The sequence below is a fragment of the Mercenaria mercenaria genome, chromosome 9 (assembly GCF_021730395.1).
Source record: "Mercenaria mercenaria strain notata chromosome 9, MADL_Memer_1, whole genome shotgun sequence".
Taxonomy (NCBI): domain Eukaryota; kingdom Metazoa; phylum Mollusca; class Bivalvia; order Venerida; family Veneridae; genus Mercenaria; species Mercenaria mercenaria.
This window is the reverse complement of record NC_069369.1, coordinates 39,577,280-39,599,873: the sequence shown is the minus strand read 5'-3', so window position 1 is coordinate 39,599,873 and position 22,594 is coordinate 39,577,280. Positions and strand designations below refer to the sequence as shown.

At 35.9% G+C, this 22,594-nt stretch overlaps 1 protein-coding gene across 5 annotated transcripts in view; it reads left to right on the top strand.

Moving 5' to 3' along the window:
• The window catches only part of LOC123546923 (uncharacterized), an 80,995-nt gene that overhangs the window by 28,271 nt on the left and 30,130 nt on the right, over window positions 1–22,594 (top strand). For 3 of the 5 annotated variants that reach the window (XM_045333579.2, XM_045333577.2, XM_045333576.2), the window contains exons 2-3: window positions 14,806–14,988; window positions 17,248–17,336. In XM_045333579.2, the coding sequence (XP_045189514.2) occupies window positions 14,845–14,988; window positions 17,248–17,336 (233 nt within the window). In that variant the 5' untranslated portion in view covers window positions 14,806–14,844. Of the gene's footprint in view, window positions 1–4,171; window positions 4,324–7,857; window positions 8,436–14,805; window positions 14,989–17,247; window positions 17,337–22,594 lie in introns of those variants that run through there. The other 2 variants (XM_053551280.1, XM_045333575.2) reach the window with 2 other exon arrangements.

Here is a 22,594-nt window from a genome sequence, read left to right as displayed (position 1 = left end):
CGTTCGAGCGAACCAGAGGTCACTTTTTTGTCAAATTAACTAGAACTGGGCGCAAATGGTAGAGAGGTCTTGGTATTGCAAGGCCAGGTCACCGCACCATTGCAAGTTCGAAATCTGGCCCAGTTATGATAATTGGCATTTCATACTTTAATAAGATTAAAATGATTTCATAAAATTTCATGAAAGCCATATTTATTTGGAAGGGACAGTTTATTTCACGCCAGGATTCTTCCTCCGACACAACCGCCGCTGTACGTGAAGTTTTACAAGAAACTTATTGCAAGGCTTTCTTTTTTGTATTTTTGGTTAGTATCTTGCCAGCGAATTTCTATATAATTACAGTGACTATTTATGGCTCTGTGTATAAAATCTTTGGAATGATGTCTTATGAATATTGGATAATTTTGTGTAAATTATTCCTTAGAACTAGCTTAGGCAGGAAAAATTTGTTTATGCCTCCATGTCGAGCTCTCTTTGAGTAGCTTATTAAAGTTATAAAATGGTTACACAGATTTTTGCTAAATAATTAGAGCGCGTGTAAATGTCATGTTTCAGTGATTAGGACACTTTTGCGGTAAATCTGACGTTACACGCGTTTTTTTTGTACTTTTGTTGCATTTTTATGTTCCTAAGGTTGTTATTCCCTTGACAGTGGAAGAAATAAATTTGTTAATGCAAAAGATACTGGACATTTTCCTTTCTTTTATCCATCGATTCCTCTCCATCTGAAAATTTTAGTAGTCGTTAGATTAGAAAAGAAATTAGTATATACATGCCTGAATCCCTACAGGTAAAATATGTTGTACTTACTTCGATATCTCATTAACCGTTGTCTTGTCAAACGGATGAAATTTATGATCGTCATCATATATGTGTAAAATAAGCAAGTTATTGACATACTTACCAAGATGGATACAAATCACTATAGGCTAAGGTCATTTACCGGTAACTATGTATATTCTACTTTTAGTAGCGACTTAAAATGAAGTCCGAAAACACTGTGCTGAAGCATTGATTAAAGCGTCTTGAGATACATTTTAAATAATGAAGAAAAACCAACCTTGTTTTGAAACTACTTGAGTTTTACATGACGATACTTAAAAGTTTAAGTCAGTGTTCCGCTTCTGTTGAAATATTTCTTTTTGTCAGATCATTATGTAATAACTTATCCAAACTCCATATAATATATAGGTTTTCACTGAAGAAACGTTCAAAAACCTATTAACGTATGCATTCCTGTCATTAACGTAGTAATAGCAATGTGTCCTAATAAATACATATAATTGTATTATGACTGTAATGCAGTTCTTTAATAACAAATGTTTCGCATATTGACTGCTTCAATATATGTGTAATGAGTGTCAGGTTTTTTCAAAAACAACTATTGTAAAGTTTCGAACAAATCAGTTATTTTATCAAAGCCTTATTTACCTATATATCATAAGAACTATGATTAGATTTGTTTTGTCGGATTAGATATTTAAAAGACCTTTCTTTTCAAAAATATAGTTTTGTATAATTACCAGTGTCTTTTGTCCGTCCCTCGTCCTTCAACAGTTACCTTGTTTACTTATGAAATACCACCTGGTCTTAATCATGCCGCGACAACGTCTTGATTACGTTCGAGCTAAAGTAAGATCAAAGTGATATCCTCTAACTTTGTCAGCTTGCCATATTTCACTTTTTATCACACTAGATACAATGATCTTAATCTACAACGAGTGTCCCGGTCACGTCCGATAATGAAAAAGGGCAACAACAGACATATGGCCCTTGAATTAGTGTGTTTAACACATACATAACAGCACCTTGTCATCTTTTCACATTGTCAGCCTTTAATTTCTCTGAACTTGGTTCCAATCCAATTCGCATTTTACCGCCATAGACGCCACTGCCAGAATACGACACCAATACTTGTCCCCTTTCCGCAGCATATACCCGCAACCAGAGAACCACCACTATCACTCCGCTTTATAATACTTACGGCCACATATACCACTACATTCAGTCATTTTTGCAGTACATACCGCCGTATAAACCACTACAAGAATACTATCAATATCAGTGCCCAATGCAATACTTACTGCCGCATCTACCACTGCCAGTATAAGATCAATATCAGTACCCTATGCAATACTTATGACCGCATATATATAACTGCCACAATACGATCAATATCAGTACCCTATGCAATACTTACGGCCACATATACCACTGCCAAAATACGATCAATATTAGTACCTTATGCAATACTTACGGTCGCATATACCACTGCCAGTATACGATCAATATCAGTACCCAGTGCAATACTTACGGCCGCATATACCACTGCCAGTATACGATCAATATCAGTACCCAGTGCAATACTTACGGCCGCATATACCACTGCCAGTATACGATCAATATCAGTGCCCAGTGCAATACTTACGGCCGCATATACCTCTACAAGAGTACGATCAATATCAGTACCCAGTGCAATACTTACGGCCGCATATAATACTGCCAGTATATGATCAATATCAGTGCCCAGTGCAATACCTACGGCCGCATATACCACTGCCAGTATACGATCAATATCAGTGCCCAGTGCAATACTTACGGCCGCATATACCACTGCCAGAATATGATAATATCGATGCCCAGTCAATACTTACGGCCGCATATACCATTGCCAGAATACGATCAATATCAGTGCCAAGTCAAAACTTACGGCCGCATATACCACACAAGGAATATGACTAATATCATTCGTGTTTACAATACTTACCGCCACTTTTATCACTGTCAGAGTACAAACAACACCAGCCACCTGAAATACATACTGCCACACATACCACTGCGAGAACGATTAATATCAATCCCCTTTGCTGTACTTACTAGCGCATAATGCCAATATCAGTCCTCTTTGCAACACTTATTACCACGTATACCAGTATAAAAGTACCCACTACAAGAATACGATCAGTATCATTCCTCTATGCAACACTTACTGCCGTCGATATCTCTGTCAGACTACGACCAGTATCAATCCTCTATGCAACACTTATTGCCGCCGATACCTCTGCCAGACTACGACCAATATCATTCCTCTTTGCAACACTTACTGCCCCCGATATCTCTGCCAGACTACGACCAATATCATTCCTCTTGGCAACACTTACTGCCCCCGATACCTCTGCCAGACTACGACCAATCTCATTCCTCTTTGCAACACTTACTGCCGTCGATATATCTGTCAGACTACGACAGTATCAATCCTCTATGCAACACTTACTGCCGCCGATACCTCTGCCAGACTACGACCAATATCAATCCTCTTTGCAACACTTACTGCTGCCGATACCTCTGTCAGATTACGACCAATATCATTCCTCTTTGCAACACTTACTGCCCGCGATACCTCTGCCAGACTACGACCAATATCATTCCTCTTTGCAACTCTTACTGCTGCCGATACCTCTGTCAGATTACGACCAATATCATTCCTCTTTGCAACACTTACTGCCCGCGATACCTCTGCCAGACTACGACCAATATCATTCCTCTTTGCAACACTTATTGCCCGCGATACATCTGCCAGACTACGACCAATACCAATCCTCTATGCAACACTTACTACTCCGCATGTACCACTGCAAGAGTACGACTTCTATAACCACTTAATATTACAAATGTATTGATATTACGACTAACTCTATTTTTGTACATTTAAACTTCTATTTAACATTTAGCATGCTGGCGGCAAGTGATTTTAGCCTTTGCGACCGGTGTAGACCAAGACCGTCATGCAGGCTGATCAAAAAATCCTTTTGAATAATAAATGGCACTGCCCAAACTGAATGAAGGATTAGTACATTTTAGAAAGGTTAAAGAGCTGAGAAGCGGACGGTATTTGCAGGGGATCTTTATCTGCAAGTTAAATATTCTACAAATGTTTAAATAGGAAATGCAATTTGTCGTTTTAAGAGTCAGGTAGTCTCTGTTCAAAGGTAGTCTTTAGCACAGATGTGGCTGTATTATCTTTTATTTGGCAAGTGTATATACAAAGGTCATTAAACATAATGGATACATTTTTTATTCAAGTAAATTTGAATGCATGCATATTAGTAAGAAAGTACACACTTGGCTGAGTTTTAAATATGCGAAAAGTTTATGTCTGCACTGCAACTTTAAGAATTATTGATATCATTTCACAAAGTTCGATTGTTCACTGAACGTTCATAGTAAGACGATATAGTTTTTATATAAACACGCAGCTTGTGTCAAAATAAATTGGATACTGGCATGAAATTGGATAAATCTATTCAGACAGAATTTAAAAAGGTAAGATAGATTTAATATATGAGGTCAGCTATTCACTGTGCTTACACGTATAACACTAGCTTTTTCACTTACTGCTATTAAAGGTCAAGTCCTAGTTGGGCCCCTGAAATACCGATGTGGCTGTAGTAATTCACGTGACGGTGACTAAGAATAAACATATACTGTCGCCATTCTATTGAAAATAAAAATTTCTACATAGTATGATTGTATATGCTGTATACTCAGTTCCAAAAGAAAGTGTGCACTTTTTAAGTTTAAATCTTTCAAAAAATTCCCCGACGTTTTTGTTTCATTTTTTCATACACTAACTCTCAGGTATAGCTCAAAATCTAAAATGCACACCAATTTGTTTACGAACTGATTTAAATTTTGGTACCAAACATTATAAGTTTTCATGAAAATAACAGAGAAAAAATAACAGAAAACTAAGTGCACGCTTTCTTTTGGAACTGAGTGTATTATGGGCAATTTATGGTACCTTTTTATGGTGTAATGAATGACCTTGAACTTGATACGTCTTGATCGGGGGAATATAACAACGTACACGAATAAATATTTGCACATACTGACACTGGATATTTGGTTATATCAATAATTGCCACTGATACTAGCTTTACTCTTTTAAAATTTCATATCTCACTTGATGCATGAATTCGCGGCCTCCTTTTTCATTAGCTGATTTTAATCATGAGTGTGTTATTTTGTACTTATTACTTTATTGTTTTAATTGTCTTGATAATGGTGATATTATAATAACATGTTATAAATTTGTATTATAATTGTAACGTATCTTATAGATAAATAAAAGCTTTTCTGTAAGGTATGTGTAGTTGGTGTCGCTAATTTGCTGGGCAAATTGACAAGAGCCAGACTCCAAGTCCGGAGGCCATGAGTTGAATCCACCCAAAGCTAGTGAATATGGCAGCTATGCTCTTCTTCAGTGTAAGCTACCATTTAAAAAGTTTTTTCTGATCAGTTTGTGTAATCTAATCTCACTACAAAACTTCATAACTTTGAAAACACAGGGTAGATTCTTTATCGATATAAACACGTTTCGTGAAGAATGTACATTAAAATTGCAGTCACAACATTACAGTTTTTGGTCTAAATATCTCGATGCTTCGCAGCGTTCGAATACACATTTTCACACGAGTTCATAAAGATTCAAAAAGTTCAAATATTTATTTCATGTGTATTTCGTACTCCATCTTCTATACTTAGTTTATAAATACACCATCAATAAACGCAGACGGACCTTGTTTTAGATATGCGTGACATATCTAATCTAAAATCTCGCTGTTGTCAGAACCTATCAGACACATAAAGTTTGAGTCATGAATAAATACAGTTATATTCATTATTTTCATCTTTAAGCTGCTGCGAAGGAGCCGTCTATGTGTTTTACCTAGCTTTCGAATCTATTGTCCCCTTGAAAAAAATGCAGTAATGTTCATTATTTACATTATCAAAACTGCTGTGAAACAGAAGCGAAAGATATATTTATAATTAATATATATATATTACAAAACTTTAGAGTTTTCATTTCATTTTTTACGCACAAAATAAAAATTATGTTGACCTTGGGGAAGAAATTTGAATTTCCGCGTCCAGGTTTATGAGAAGATTCAGCAGAATACTAGACTATTATGGTTGGAATCTGACATAGAAATATTCACATCCCAGCTAGTGTTGGAGACGCAAGAACAAGAATGTGACAAATGCGAAGGCAGTGTGTATTTGTTTCGTTCATCAAGCTATGACATAAAGAAGTATTTAAAAAATATTCTAAAGTAGATCTATTTGTATTTCATAAAATATATACATTCTGCCTTATTGATTTAAGGGTTTAATGACATTCTCAAAATGATTTATTTGTTTTTGAGTTCTGAACTGTAATAAAATGATACTTTGTTTCTTTTCGTTTGCGTGCAACTGTTTAATCGAGTTGATAACTTAAATAAACAAGACATTAATAGTTTTTGATGCCGATCAATGGCATTTATTTCCTATGACCGTCTCATGAAGAATAGGACGTGGTGAAAAATGTTAGGTCTATGTCCATGCTCGTAACCAAACGAAAAGAAAAACACCCCTACACAACAGTCATACTAAATGTTACATGCACAATTCGACTGCTTAGAAGTATAAGGTCTTAAATCTATATAAATCATATAGCACTTACGACCTTATACTTCTAAGACATCGAATTACGTGATACGCTTTTTGGGGGGCAATACAGTTATATGGAACGTAAGGGGAGATAAATGAAAAACGCATCATTTACATTGAATATAAATAGCTCTTCGAGCCTCTTTTTCGAGGCATGCCTGCATTGCCAAAGAAAGCTTTGGACGAGCAAGCACTATCCTGCCACCAAAACACGAAGAATGATGCTATGGGTGTAAGGGACGTGTAATATTTCTAACTGTTCAAGTTTCTGTTTGAAAATGGCTTAATCTATAAATGTTTCCTACATGCCTCCAGCGTTTTTTTTCTGTTTTCTACATCAATTAAAAACTGTCACATCAATTAAAAACTGTCCACTAATTCTCAACACAAATCATTTCGCGTGATACATGAAATAAGTTATTTTTCTGAATTCGTCTATCCACCAACCATGGGCAGACACGCCGGCTCTCCATAATTTACACATGATGTTAAAATTTCAGAAATGATATTGGCACTTTAATAACAATTTTAGAGCATCACGGCGTAATAACATCTCAAGGGAAGAGTAGCCGTGCAATTATGGAACTATTTTACGAGATTGGTTTGCTACTGAACAAATTAGGGAAATAAGACTTGATAAACGCAGCTATTTCACGCTAAACTTCTAGACATCAGGTTTAAAATGGCAATCTAACATGAAACTAAGCGTGTAATGTATTTAGGCCTATAGAAGATATTTTTTGCAATTACATTTCTTTATATTTCTCCGATCATAAACATTCTATGTCGCCTTACTAATAAGATGGGCTGATTTAGCAAAAAAAAATGTAATAAAAATATATAACTAAGTAGAGATCTATATTCGAATAACCGTCGACTATATGTTGCATACTGGATCGAGAGAAAGATAGACGAAATAGGAAGATAGAAAAGCATTTGGATAGACGGAAAGAAAATAAACAAAAAAAAAGAAACAAGAAAATATATCTGTACAGACAGACGAACAGGCAGGAAGAAGAAAAAATGTAGATAAAAGGAAAGATATAATGAATGAAATCAAGGCAAGTCAAGTCAAGTCAAGAAGTACGTGTTTATTTAGATATATGAGCCGCGCCATGGAAAAACCAACATAGTGGCTTTGCGACCAGCATGGATCCAGACCAGCCTGCGCATCCGCGCAGTCTGGTCAGGATCCATGCTGTTCGCTAACGGTTTCTCTAATTGCCATAGGCTTTAAAAGCGAACAGCATGGATCCTGACCAGACTGCGCGGATGCGCAGGCTGGTCTGGGTCCATGCTGGTCGCAAAGCCACTATGTTGGTTTTCTCATGGCGCGGCTCATATGTCGGGATTCACGACAAAATGAGCTAATACGTTTAAGCACAGTACTAAGATATGTCACCCAAATTCATTGAATATCATTAAGTCGTTATAAGTACATGTACGTGTAAAGTTTAAGCATAATAATAAAATATATTGAAAGCAGATTTAAGAAAAACTTTAAAGAGATATGAAATATGAAGGAAACAAATGACATAAAGCAGGAACGAAAGAAAGAAGAGAAAGAATGAAGATAGGTAGTATGACAGACAGACAGACAGACAGACAAAAAAACAAGTCAAAAGTAGTTTTATTTTATGGCCTTACAATAAATCATGCAAATGTACGGTTAAATGGGTTTATCAGCTGGTCTGTGAAAGCCTATACCATACCGTCCTGATATCGGTTTCATAGGTTTATCAATGAACGGTGAAGATGTTCAGTGACTGATCACTGTTACTATAACTAGCGGGGTCTTCCTATCTCAGTATTTACCAGTGTGTGATTAGCTTCATCAATACATACATTGCTTGCGGAATAAACTTGTGGTTTATAAATACCAAATCTATACATTTTACAACGCACGGATTAGTTTGGACGACACTTTGACAAGATAGTCACTGGTAAGTAATACCAACATGGGATTTTATCTTTCGTCAACTGTTAGGACAATACTATAATCTACTAAACATCTGAGGTCAATTTCTGTGAAGATCGTACCTTTGTATAATTTTATATAATTGTTTTGTTTGTGCTGTTAAATGTTGTTTAATATGCTGCTATTACTGCTGTTGTTTTCTTCATGTACATCGTGTTATGGGTTTCTCATTATGTACTGACGCAAGTACAGGTTATTTAGGAGTTTAAAATGAAAAACAAAGTAATCAAAGACCGATCAAAGTAACACTAACGCGTCAGTAAACTTAGTTTATTTCAGTTATATTTTATGTATAAGTTGATATTAAAGCAAATTCCATGTGACGTTTAGAAAAAGACAAGTCAGTCTGAACGACCTATAAATTTAGTATGTTGAAAATTTTGATACCGTGATAATTTTAATCAGATAATGTTTAAAGGTCCGTTAACATGAAATTCTCGTCTGCATCGTGGTTCATGTTTGTTTTATCATATTGAAAGGTAATCTTGTTAACGATACAAGTTGGATTTTACAGTTAAACGTTCAATGAACTTGGCCACACATTACAAAATATGTCAAAAATTCATTTCATTTCAAATACTAAGGTAATTCAATTATTGGACTGTAATCTCTATATATATTAGGTTTCCTTTAATCTTAAAATAGAATGTAAGTGTCTTTTCTCTCTGGATTAAGTATAGATAATTTAAATTTTCTTTGTAGTTGACTGAAAATATGCAAAACTGACTTTTAACTATAAACCCCAGATGAAATTGAAACTTGAGAACGGGTGTGTGGGAGTCTTTTTATAGCGGGGTTAGTGGATAAGCTCTGATTGTTTACATTTTACCAGGATATAACTTGATTTTTATATTGATAAGCCGTCTGCGAACCAGCCAATCATTAAATATATAACAGAAAAAAATTCTTTCAGATATCATGCTTTTCCAGATTATCCACCAAACAAATTCTAAGTCTGTGAATTATAGCCATGAAAAATATCTAGGTAATTCAACAACCCTCACTTCATGCAAGACCATGATGCTTTGTTTATAGGCACTGGGCGTTTATTTATAAAAAGTCGAATTGTCATTAAACTCCTTTCTGTTAACTTATGTTACCCCCGAGAAAATTCCGATGTTAGAAGCAACGAGAATATAAAACAAAATAAATTGAGATTAATTGCAATTTACTACAGAACCGCTGCTTAAGACCACATGTGAAAAGAGTCATATAAAATCCATTTACTTGATAATGTTATTTCGACATTTTCTACAATATCAAATTTACCAAGACGCATATTCAAGCCAAGGAGGGGCTTTTTATGTACGGATGTGAAGCTTCATTAGTTACGACCCCCTAAATTAACACCCTTTCGCTTCCTTCAGTGTCACTTTTTAGGATTCAAAATTAAAGAACAACAAAATATATATATATAGAATTAAAAATATGGAAATGCAATTAATGTGGTTCTTTAAATGAACAGTCCGTGGCATTATTATATTTACATCGTGTGAATATGGAGCATATGGTGTTCATCTTTCATGTTAATCGTTTATCATGTTGGCTATAAACATTATCTACGAGTGTATCATCTTGTGCAGGCAAATCTATTTACACGCATTCTCGTGTTTTGTGTAAGGTTAGAGGAATGCATTACAACTATGTATTGTTTTGAATTTTGTCATTAATGTCACATGCCATTCCAAGAATGTGTCAAGAAATGCATATGCATGTACTTACAACTGTTACTTTCCAGGAATGATTCCAAAAGGTTAATATATCGTAAAGTTTGAATGTAGAGAGATTTTTAAGATATCAAGGATTCCTCCTAAATAGTAGTAGTTAAGCTTGCTCCTACTTTACTATTATGAAATTTTCTCCGATTTTGTTTTCTGTCAGCTCCTCTGAATACTTTGTTTTCAAATTCAGTTGACAGTTGTTTTTTTTTTTTTTTTGTTTTTTCATTTTTCAAGGAACTGATCACAGTTGGTAAGCAGGTCGGCGACCTCACCAGAGTCCGAAACGTTTCTTCGGCTAAAATAGCAATTTCAGCCATTAAAATAAAATGTGTGTGTGTGTTTTTTTTTGTGGCAAATTGATTATAATGAGGCCATATCAATATGTAGGAGGCAGTTCCTTTTCATCAGGGATTTGCTGACAACATGGCCACTGCTGTATATATTGAACTTGTCCTTCTGGCGTGTTTCTACCACTGAGTGATAGAATAAACATGAATTGTTACCTGTAACTAATTCAGTAATATTGTCAGTCTTTGTGTTCTGTGTTTTCAGTCAGTTTATTACCAGCAGAGTTATGTATTTTAGTGACTATTTACCTACTTCCCGTACAGTTATGTGGGTAATATCCGTAGAAAAATGTCTTGTGAATCTTGGATAGATATTTTGTTAATAAGTAAAAGCATGCATGGAAACATTTGTTTATGCTTCTGTGCCAGTGAATGCATTTTTATTAACCGGATTTTATACGAAATGAAAATCGAGATGAACAATTTCAATAACACGCATTGCAGATGTGTTACATATCTTGCTTTATAATTAGTACGCGTGTAAATGTCATGTTTCGATGGTAAGGTATATGTCATTTTCGCAGTAAATCTGGCGTTACTCAAGGTCGTAAACACTTGTTCCGCTGTTTTTGTGTTCTTTATGTCGTTATTTTTTTTTATTTTTAAACAATGGTTGAAACACTTAAATTTTAAGATGAGCGCAACATTTCTTTTCTTTTTCTTTTTCCGTCTGTTTGTTTATCTGATACGTCCTTATCTCAAACTTCGTTTACAGAGAAAAAGTAGTTCTGCTCAGCTTTTGACATTTAGCGTCGATGAAAAAAAACAGTCACATACATACTGGGTTCCGTCTTAAAATTTATTCACTATTTTTGAATATCCTAAATTCATTCATTTTGTAACATCCTGAAATCTGTTTGTCAGTCTAAAATTCTTCATTTCGTTCAAATATAAAAGTAGAATACAAAAGTTTTAGACCCTATAGGTAAATTGTCCTTAATTAGCCATTGTCTTGTCAAACGGATGAAATTTATGATCGCCATCATATAGGCCGAATCAGCATATTGACATGCATATCAAGTGAGATGAGACTAATTGATACTTTTCTTTCTTGAGACACATCACTAGGCTTAGGTAGGTCATATACACTGCTATGTCTATAAACTCCAACGACTGCTTCCCTTTTTCATACGAAAAACGGATTATGACCGCGATTTCTTAGAAAAATATGTAACTGTACTTTTTTTTTTCTTTTTATTTCAGCCGACCGCTAGCCAAAACTAGCTGTATTTCCCCTAAATTTGTTATATTTTCCCTTAAAAGGGTAATATTTCCCCATGGAATTTCAAGAATGTCTTCCGTAACATGTTTATATATTATTCAACCTCGATTACCCCAATGCTGCTTCAAATTTTACAACTTGCCCAGTTATTGTGGACTATTAATTATGTCACATTAACAATGTTTACTTCTCCACAGGTGCCAAATTCAAAAGGACATTCGCATCAGTTCTTGCAAATAGGTACTGTGCCTGTTATCATGAAAATGAAATGATTTGGGATTTTTCCCCTTTTAGGGGTTCATAGCGTTATATTTTCCCCTTCAGAAAGCCACAGGTTATTTCTGAAAAAAAAATCACTGCTGTTTTAGTATGTTTTTTTATACAGTTAGAAATGCGTATTAGTATTGTTTTGCACGTTTGCAAGACAAAGAAAAATGCAAACTTCCTCCCTTCCTTCATATATTTCTACTACAGACGGAGCTGTAGCAGGGGCGAGTTACGTCCCTTATAATTACATATCGAGGGGTTAATGCAAAAGCGATCTAAGCGCATATAGATTAAGAAGCAGTTAGACTTCTTTCGCATTCACCTCTCAATATTATTGTCACATTACACTGATGTAGACGAAGCTTTAAAGTATAATAATATACGACTTTGGATCGTTTTGATCGGATCTAATATATCATTAATGATAATTATGCCCTCTCTTATTACATTTGCTTTGCATAATGACTGTCTCGGTATACATTGTAATGATAGGGTTTTATTTTTGTTAAGAACAGAACAGAACAGGCTAAATATTCATCTAATTGTGAGAAACGCATATTATCGAGTTAAAAGGACTTGTTTGTAAAGGTAAATTACATAAGCTCTGTAGAGCTTTTGAGCGACCCAATTTTAAGAACAGTTAAAACCAATTACCCCCAGCAATTTGCTGGTACCCATTTACAGCTGGGTCAACTGAGGCAATCGTGATAAAGTGGCTTGCCCAAGGACACACCGCAATAGGAGTAGCCAGGAATCGCACCCGGGGCCTTCACCTCCGTAGGAAAGCGTCTTAGCCCTCTCGACCAATGCGTACAAAGTCTGCATGCAATTATGTTAATACCTGACCATGTATCATAAAGATAAGTTAATTTGAATATCTGGTGTTTTCATTATTTAATGGCCAGTTTTTGATAATTTCGCCTTTTCTCCCCCTGTTCTTATCGTACAAAAAAGTAAACAGACTCCATCAATTCCATCTCATTATTGATTATGGCGAAAGTTTCATATCAGATATAGTGTATGGCGATGGTATCATGTCTAATCTTCGCATGTCCAATACAGATTATAACTTTTCACTCAGTGGAATAAATTGAAGTAGAAAATTAAAAGAAAGTGACAGTATTATTTATTATCAAATCAGTGACATACAGAAGGTCGAAAACGCCACTCAGCCGCTGTTTTGAGTGGCCGGAGACACTAAGCTCAGTAAAGTTTAACTGTCGCCTTTGACCCTTTTTTACTCTTAGTGTTTTTGAAAGAAATCTGGAGGCGAGTCCATTTAAAAAGCAAATACGATATCGTCTTTGCACTCATAAAAATAGGCCTTGATAACGTTACGCAACATAGTGTTTGAATTTGCCTAAATGTCGTTGATACATCAAACCTTACTGAATTATTAATTTAACCAAGAACGAAATGCGATTATCAGTTAATTATTCTAATAAGAGCTTCAATTAAATTAACTAGTTGTTAATACCACTATCGCCTGTTTGGATCACCCACGAGATGACGAGATGAAGCTCTGGCAATTTTCCTCCTTGAAACACTTGCTCCCTGGAAACCTGCAATAATCATTAAATAATCATCTCTTCACATTATCTAAAATAAGAAGCTTAGTGTAAATACACTCTTCCCTCCAAAACTCTGGAAGAAAATAAAAACTTTTCCCGTACTGTTCTTGGCTTCCGTTGCAGCCGGAAAATGCCGAACTCGCATACGGAGAATGCGCAATTGAACGGAAATTTCCGACCGCTACTTTAATATATATTGGCAGTAAATACCAAGAACTTCGAAGTCCTTGCATATATGCAAAAAGTAGTGACAGATTGGGTTTAGTTTGTCCCTTCCGACGTATACAAATATCGTCTATTTTCACAATAAAGTGTAGACATTTTGTCAGTTTCTGAGTTTTGTTGCATTTTACATGTATGCGTTAAAATTACGGTTGAGCCAGACTGTCTTTACATCTGTCTTTTTTTTTTAAATAATTGTTATGGCGTCCAAAACTCATCAGATTTCCAGAGTTGACTCTGCGTCGTCTACATGCTATCTTATTCTTAAAAAAAATGGTTTTCTCTCAAAAGCAGAAGAAATTTTACTCGATCGGTTTCAAACTAATGTGTGTAAGTGTAGTTAAGAATTTAGTTCCAATTATACTATGATGATGTTTTAATGAGCGAAAACTTGTAGTGGTAATTGAACAAAACTTATTTCCATACAGCTTATTTTGTATAATTTCGTTTTAATTATAACGTTGAAACGTTATGCTCTTAAGTCCTTGTATGCCATCAAGTTGAGAAACATGTAAATCGGATTGATTTCGAACCTTGATTTTTTTTTTCGAATCTTTAATTTAGATTTGCTAATGAATTCGAGCACTCATTTAAACCCTCTTAGCACACTGGCAAATAAATCATCATGGCTGAAATATTAATATTCAATGCAAACGGGAGGTACGTAATGCCATTACGGAAACATGCAAGGAAGAAGTTAACTTCGAAAAGGAATGCTACGGCTATGTTTGGTCTAAAGAATCAAAAACGTTATATTATCAGCAATTCAACTAAAAGCACTGCATAAAGAAATGTAAGAACTCTGCAACTTTTTGTTTCCGCTTGTCTCTGTTCTTCAAACTATGTTTGGACACTTTGTCTCAGAATACAGCCTGGTCATTGGTCAATTTCGAATTTGTGATCAGGAACAACCAGTCAGATGATTAAATTGTGAGACTTGTTTTATAACCTTAGTGCTCAAACTGTTTTGTATTTTTGGTTTCAGTTTGATGAAATGAATAGGTATTGAGACGGTACAGTAGAAATGGAAGCACCAGACACATTCCACCCGGTGAACATTCTCAAAACTACTCGAGGATTTCCTCCGCCTATACGCCTAGGATACACAAAATCGGAAGTCTATGGCGACCTGACTCACCTCAACTCGGTTGATGAACATGCAATAAAGGTAATGTTCAATTCTGAATCATGTGTATCAGTTATCATAGAATGAAAGCACGATTTGTGCTTGCATTTCTTCGTGGTAAGTGCGCGTAAGTAGCTGCCTTACCGCCATATCTTTAGTTGTACCACAGGAGTCTGAAATTCTATCAATAAGACATTAGAAGTCTATCTTTACAAAAAAATACGCCCTATGTTTATTTTATATATATAGGGGGTATTTTTTGTAAAGATAGACTTTTATGGTCTTATTGATAACATTTCAGACTCCTGTGGTTGTACCGACTTAAGTATGTTGCATCCTGGTTTTGCGTTTTTATTTAGTAACATTCCTTGGGTTGGCATAATAGTGATGCATGTTGGGCTTTTGGCGTCTTCTTCCGTCGGTAACGACAAGGTTTTTTGCCAGTCGTGTGAAACTGAACCCACGAGCAGAAAGTCATACGTTTGTTTTAGCCATTTTCAAGCAAACGCCGGCTGTGTAAAATCCAAGCAAAATACCCCATGCAGTGCCACAATATAACAAGGTTAATAGGCAAAGGTATTCTAATAAAAACAAAGCTCCTTTAAAGTATTTACTGCTGTGTCTAATGATAGGTACATTTGTTTCCAAGTTATTATAGCATACCTTTCAATTGTATACTAGTCATAAAAACGTATTTTGCTCTCAGATCGTTTATTGTATGAGGTAGGTGATAGAAAAGGTTTAACAGCATTTGTTTCGAACGCGCGTCGTTTCATGTGCATTCTTTTGGAAGGCATACATCGAACAAAACAATGAAAATAACAACAGAATATTTATAAAACCAAGATCTCAAGACATACATACTGTTTTGACGTTGTGGAACAGTTGTAACAGCTTTGAGCATTAGAATGTCATCGCCTGCGAAAACTGGCATCATTTCTGCCTGTCTAATAATCCTAATTTCTGAAGATGATTATACTGTTATTTTCATCATATCCGTTGGTTTTGGTCCCGTGAAAGGGTCATTTAAACATTTCCTGACAGTACCTTAGGAACGGCATGGGACAAGGTTTTTTCTATAATTTAAATTCGGTGGCTTTTGATTAAATAAAACTTTTACCTTGATACAGGTGTTTTTGAAGGACGCAAAATTGTAATCTTAGTTTGGAGTATAAATGGTGTCCGTACATGAAATGCTATTGTCTAAAATCATTCTCGAAAAGGATTGATCATTTCAAGACCGCTGAAAGCCCACTTCTCTTGGAACGATAGTGAGATCGCTCCAAACAGGATAGTTTAAACTATTTAACAATCAACTAACGAACCAAGTTTGTTACCAGACCTTGAAACAGACTCATAACTGTGGTTAATCCATATCAAGTGTGGCAGATATGCGTGACATACCAACCTAACCTTGATTTTTTTCCATTGAGTCAATAACCATGGCATTAACATGAACAACTGAAACATTTAGTAAATGTATAAACTTAGCAGATTTCTGTGATATGATTTCATCGTTCAAGTATGAATAATTATCACAGACGCCGTGTAGATAGCATCGTACATAGTTCCCCAATCCTAATAAACATGATAATTACGGATAATATGATATCTGCTCATTTACAAACATTGATGAATCTTCAGACAAACTAGTGGCAGCGAAATATCTAATATATGATGATCTGCAAGATGATAACAAATGATACTTGGCAGATTAATCAATCTATAACATGCAAATGCAGTTGTTGGCTCATTGATGCATATTTCACATTAATCATAGTGCGCACGGAGTTTTTGTCAGTAATATTGGCAAGTTTCGTCAAAGTGTCTGTCTGTATTACAGAATACAAAATCCAGGTTTTGGCCAGATATAAAGGTTATGTTGAAAAGGAAATTTAAGAGAAGCATACGTCGGAGAAAAAAACAACAAAGAAACATGTCATCAATATCTTTCTTTTTTTAAATCCTTATCATTTTGTTCAGTAATATTGTTGTCGCCGAAAACTTCTTGGAAAACCATAATTAACTTTATCGGGATTATGATTTTGAGGAAGAAACGAAAAGTTTGTTTTTTACAAAACACAAAGATGTATCTTTTTCTCTGTAGTTTTTTACATCTGTATATGAATATGATTTAAATAAAATTCGTCTTTATATTTTTTTCTCATGGTCGTAAAAAATGACACTATTTCATGAAATTGAAAGTGAAAATGGTTGTAAGGTTTCGTTTTTAAAGTTACATGTACTTTAAATCGCTGTGAAATGTGCACAGTCCTATACGTGTGCATTTATTTACTTCAGGTAGCAAGCTGTAACCATGCAAGCTTTAAAGACCTTCTGTGGCATCTTGTGTACAGCAGAAACTTTTTCTCTGACCTTGATAAGGCAAGGTAAGTCATTGACTGCTAACGTTCACTTTTAATATCTGTGGAGATTGATTCTTGCCAGTCTCCCCCTGTCCGTTTTTACATTGTGGCGCGGGCGACAGAACGACAAAGCGCACTCGACATAAGGAAAGAACGATATTTTGCCGTTTTCTCGTTATGCCGTTGTCTTGTTCTTCGATCCCGCTACAATGAAAGAACGCTGTCGTCCTCTCGTTCCACCGCTTCAACGATAACGTAAGAAAGAGATACGCTTGCGGCAAAACGAAAGAAAGAAACTTATGTACACGAAGAAAAGGCACCCTTAACGGTTAAGCATGTAAAATGGTTGGATTCCATAGTGGCATATTTCTGCCATAGGATAAGATTTGCGAATTGTTTCGCATTTGCTAGATAAATATCGAGAAAATTATCTGGTTATCTAGTGAGCGCCCAGAACTGCTATCAGATAACTAATTTTCTTCATTATAACATTAACTAGATTTCACATAATGAAAAGATTCGTGACAATAAGAATTATCTTACGGCACGGCAGAAATATGCTTTACTTGAACTACTGTCGTCTAAGTTCTTTTGAAAGACACCAATGATTCATGAACACACAATACGGACTGCAAGATATCATTTTGCCATCAATTGTTTTCTAAACTAAGAGATAATGAACTAGATTCATTTTTACATAGGCTAGCGGAAGAATAATTACTATGCCCATTTTCTTATTCAAGCATTCGAGTTTCTCCATATATCGTAAATGGTTTTTTTTTCGTACCCCGCCACACCCCAAGAAACCGTTTCTCGTTATTCAAATTTCTTATCATTTTACTGCATGGTGTTTCTTGGTATCATCCCGCCCGTAAACACCCCCCCCCCCCGCCGTCGTCTAGCGCTCTCCCATATTTTCTTCTTTTTTTTTTCATTTTTTGCTCGACTATTCGAAGAAAAGGGGAGCTATCCTACTCGCCCCGGCGTCGGCGTGAGCGTTAGCGTGAGCGTCACACAAATATTTTCAAAGTCCATTGAGATATTGCTTTCATATTTTGCATACTTGTTTACCATCATGACCCCAGTCTGTAAAAAGGAGGAGGCAATTCTATCAAGCATTTTGACTGAATTATGGCCCCTTTTCGACTTAGAATAAATGTTAAAGTTTGCGTACCACCCCAAATATTTTCAAAGTCCATTGAGATATTGCTTTCATATTTTGCATACTTGTTTACCATCATGACCCCAGTCTGTAAAAAGGTGGAGGCAACTCTATCAAGCATTTTGACTGAATTATGGCCCCTTTTCGACTTAGAATAAATGTTAAAGTTTGCGTACCACCCCACATATTTGCAAAGTCCATTGAGATATTGCTTTCATATTTTGCATACTTGTTTACCATCATGACCCCAGTCTGTAAAAAGGAGGAGGTAACTCTGTCAAGCATTTTGACTGAATTATGGCCCCTTTTCGACTTAGAATATGCTTATTGTAATGTTACAGTTTTACTCATTGCTTATATTATAATATCAAGCACTGAGAATAGTCGAGCGCGCTGTCCACTGACAGCTCTTGTTTTCAATTCCGTTTACCATTACACTTCCGCCCAACATCCACCCACTCCTACCTCAACCTGAAAGTGAAATGCGCCCAATGTTTTCTGACATTTTCATATTGTATACATTTTTTTACTTCCTCATTTAGCAAAAATACTGTCGTAAATTTTAGTGTCAAAGTCGTATGAATGTGATGCATACTTTTATATAGCCGTCTATCCCATAAAAGTCAATAGTGTGTATTCATGTAATTTATTTGGATACTGTGAAGTCGTTTAATTTTTGCCGAATCGTTGGTTGCAAATATTAAATGGGAATTTCATTTCTTCGTTCATTTTGACTTAGTTTTATTGACCTACACAATCACAACCGCCACGAAAATTAATCTCCCACGGAAACTAAAAACAACATTATGTAGGTAGGCCTAGAAACAGAAAACTGTCGAAATAGTTTTGGGTACATGTAGCAACAAAAAATACACCGTCGTTTTATTTCAGTTTCTTTTTTTTCTCTCTCTCTTTGTACTATTTTTTCTCGTTTATTTCTACTAGTCTAAGAAAAAAAAGAGTTCTCAGCAAAACGTTTCATGCAGAAAGTATCACAGCCAGAACATATTTTACTTGTGCAATAAAATCGTTGTAAAATAGTTCCCTCAAAGATTTTCTTTCTTTGCAAGAATTTGTGTTATATATAACCTAAGGTAATGTTTTATCAGAGTCTTTGAAAGACCGTCAGGTCTTATTCGCCATCAAAAATTGCTGTATTTACCTTGTAGATCAATCATATGACGTAATTCATCTCGGTCATTAAATAGTAATTTGTTCTTTTTAATGTTTACGCCGCTGTTGTATAGCTTTTTGTTATAGCTATAAGTACTTTGATGAAGGGGTAAACAACTTTTTGTAATATTAATACAATGTACTGTTATAAAGAGGGAAATAACATTTTTCGTAATGTTGTATACAGTGAATAAAGTGGGTAACTATCGCGTGTATGCACATTATAAAAAAAAAACTATATTTGAATAACAGACGTTTTTAAAGACTGCTATTCAGTATTGATAACAATGCATTACAGCACAATACAACGCGACACAACACAGTGCAATATCTGTACTATCTATACAATTTTACAGATGCCATCTTTCCTGACCAACAATTTGAGAATGATTTCTGATATAACTGAAGGTAACCTCTCGCAAATAGTTTTGTTTGTAATTGCTTTTAATTGTCTATTCGTAGTTTTTTTTTAAACACTTGTATCAGTAAGTAATTATTTTATCAAAGACAACCTTTACGAGAAATGGTTGATTCGAGCCATGATTGCGTACAATCGCACATATCGGTTCCTAGGAAGCTTGCTCTCCCAGTTGTAATAAATAAACCAGTATTAGCAAAACTGAATTGTAGATTGTCTTGTTCATTATCATTTAGCGTTGATGCAAATATACCGAAGTACGGGAGCATGGAGGGGGCATGTTGTTTCTTTTTTAACTGAAGAATTTTTATTTTTAAGATGTAGTTTTCTTTTATACATCTAGACTGTAAGATTTCTTTAACAAGAGCTTGTAGAACACGAAATGCTCCCCTTGAAGCATTCAGTAATTGCACAAGAAACAGAAATTATTTGTTCACTGTACACCAAAGTTCTACTGTTCTGGGTCAATGTGACCTTGACCTTTGACCTAATAACATCAAAATCTATATGGATCGTCTGCTGGTCATTATCAACCTCTCTATAAAGTTTCGTGATCCTAGGCCCAAGCGTTCTCAAGTTATCGTCCGGAAACGGTTAAATGTTCTGGGTCACTGTGGCCTTGACTTTGCCCTACTGACCTCAAAATCATGATCAATAGAGGTCATCTGCTGGTCATGACTAACCTCCCTATCAAGTTTTATGATCCTAGGCCCAAACATTCTTAAATTATCATCCGGAAACCTTTTAAATGTTCTGGGTCACTGTGACCTTGACCTTCAACCTACTGATCTCAAAATCAATAGGGATCATCTGCTAGTCATGACTAACCTCCCTATCAACTTTCATGATCCTAGACCCAAGCGTTCTTGAGTTATCATCCGGAAACCGTTTAACTGTTTCGGATCACTGTGACCTTGGCCTTTGACTTACTGATCTCAAAATCAATAGGGGTCATCTGCTGGTTATGACAAATCTCCCGATCGACTATCATGATCATAGGCCCAAGCGTTCTTGAGTTATCGTCCGGAAACGGATTGGTCTACAGACCGACAGACCGACCGACCATTGGGGGAGACATATTATTTTTGCCTTGACCGTCCATCCGTCCGTCATACTTCATTTCCGATCAATAACTGGAGAACCATTTGACCTAGAACGGGTATAGCAGAGCTTATGGAGTAAATGATCCCTGTTGTTTTTTTTTTTTTTGGATCACTCTTTCAAAGGTCAATGTCACAGGGGCCTGAACATTGAAAACCATTTCCGATCAATGCAACCACTTGACCCATAATGTTGAAACTTCATAGGATGATTGGACATGCAGAGTAGATGACCCCTAGATTTTGGGGTCACTCTGTTAAAGGTCAAGGTCACAGGGGCCTGAACATCGAAAACCATTTCCGATCAATAACTTGAGAACCACTTGACACAGAATGTTAAAACTTCATAGGATGATTGGACATGCAGAGTAGATGACCCCTATTGATTTTGGGGTCATTTGATTAAAGGTCAAGGTCTCAGCGAACAGAACATAGTAGTCCATTTCCGATCAATAACTTCAGAACAATTTGACATAGAACCTTCAAACATCATAGGGTGATAGGACTTGCATAGTAGATGACCCCTATTGTTTTTGGGGTCACTCAATCCAAGGTCAAGGTCACAGGGGCCATCTGTCAACCCCACTTCATTTTCGATCAATATCTGGAGAACCATTTTACTTACAGCTTTCAAACTTCATCTTCATAGGGTGATAGGGCTTACAGAGAAGATGACCCCTATTATTTTTCTGGTAAATAGATCAAAGGTCAAGGTCGCAGGGGCCTGAACATGGAAAGCCGTTTCTGATCAATAACTTAGAACCACTTGACCTAGAATGTTGAAACTTCATAGGATGATTTAACATGTAGAGTAGATGACCCCTATCGCCTTTTGGGTCACTTGATCAAAAGCAAAGGTCACAGGGACCAGAACGCGGAAAAGGGTTTTCTTAATATTTTGAGAACCACTTGACCCAGAACCTTCAAACTTCATAGGATGATAGGACTTAAAGAGTAGATGACCCTTATCGTTTTGGGGGAGCTAAGGTCAGGCCACAGGGGCCTGAACATAGAAAACTCTTTCCAGTCAATAACTTGACAACCACTTGACTCCGTATGTTGAAACTTAATAAGATGATTGGACATGCAGAGTAGATGACCCCTACTGATTTTGGGGTCACTTGATCAATGGTTAATGTCAAAGGGGCCTGAACATGGAAAACCGTTTCCAATTCATAACATGACAACCACTAGGCCCAGAATGTTGAAACTTAGTGGGATGATTGGACATGCCAAGTAAATGATCTCTATTGCAGCCAACCATCAGTGTCTCTTTGACTTTCGCTCCTGTCCCCTATTGTCTTCTTGCTTATACGACTCTGCAGTGGGTGAGACATGCGCTTTTCTACAAAAGCATCTTCTAGTTTCCATTTTTTATCTCGTAGACACGCTTTCTTTTATTTTTCAAAACAAAAGTTAAAAAATATCT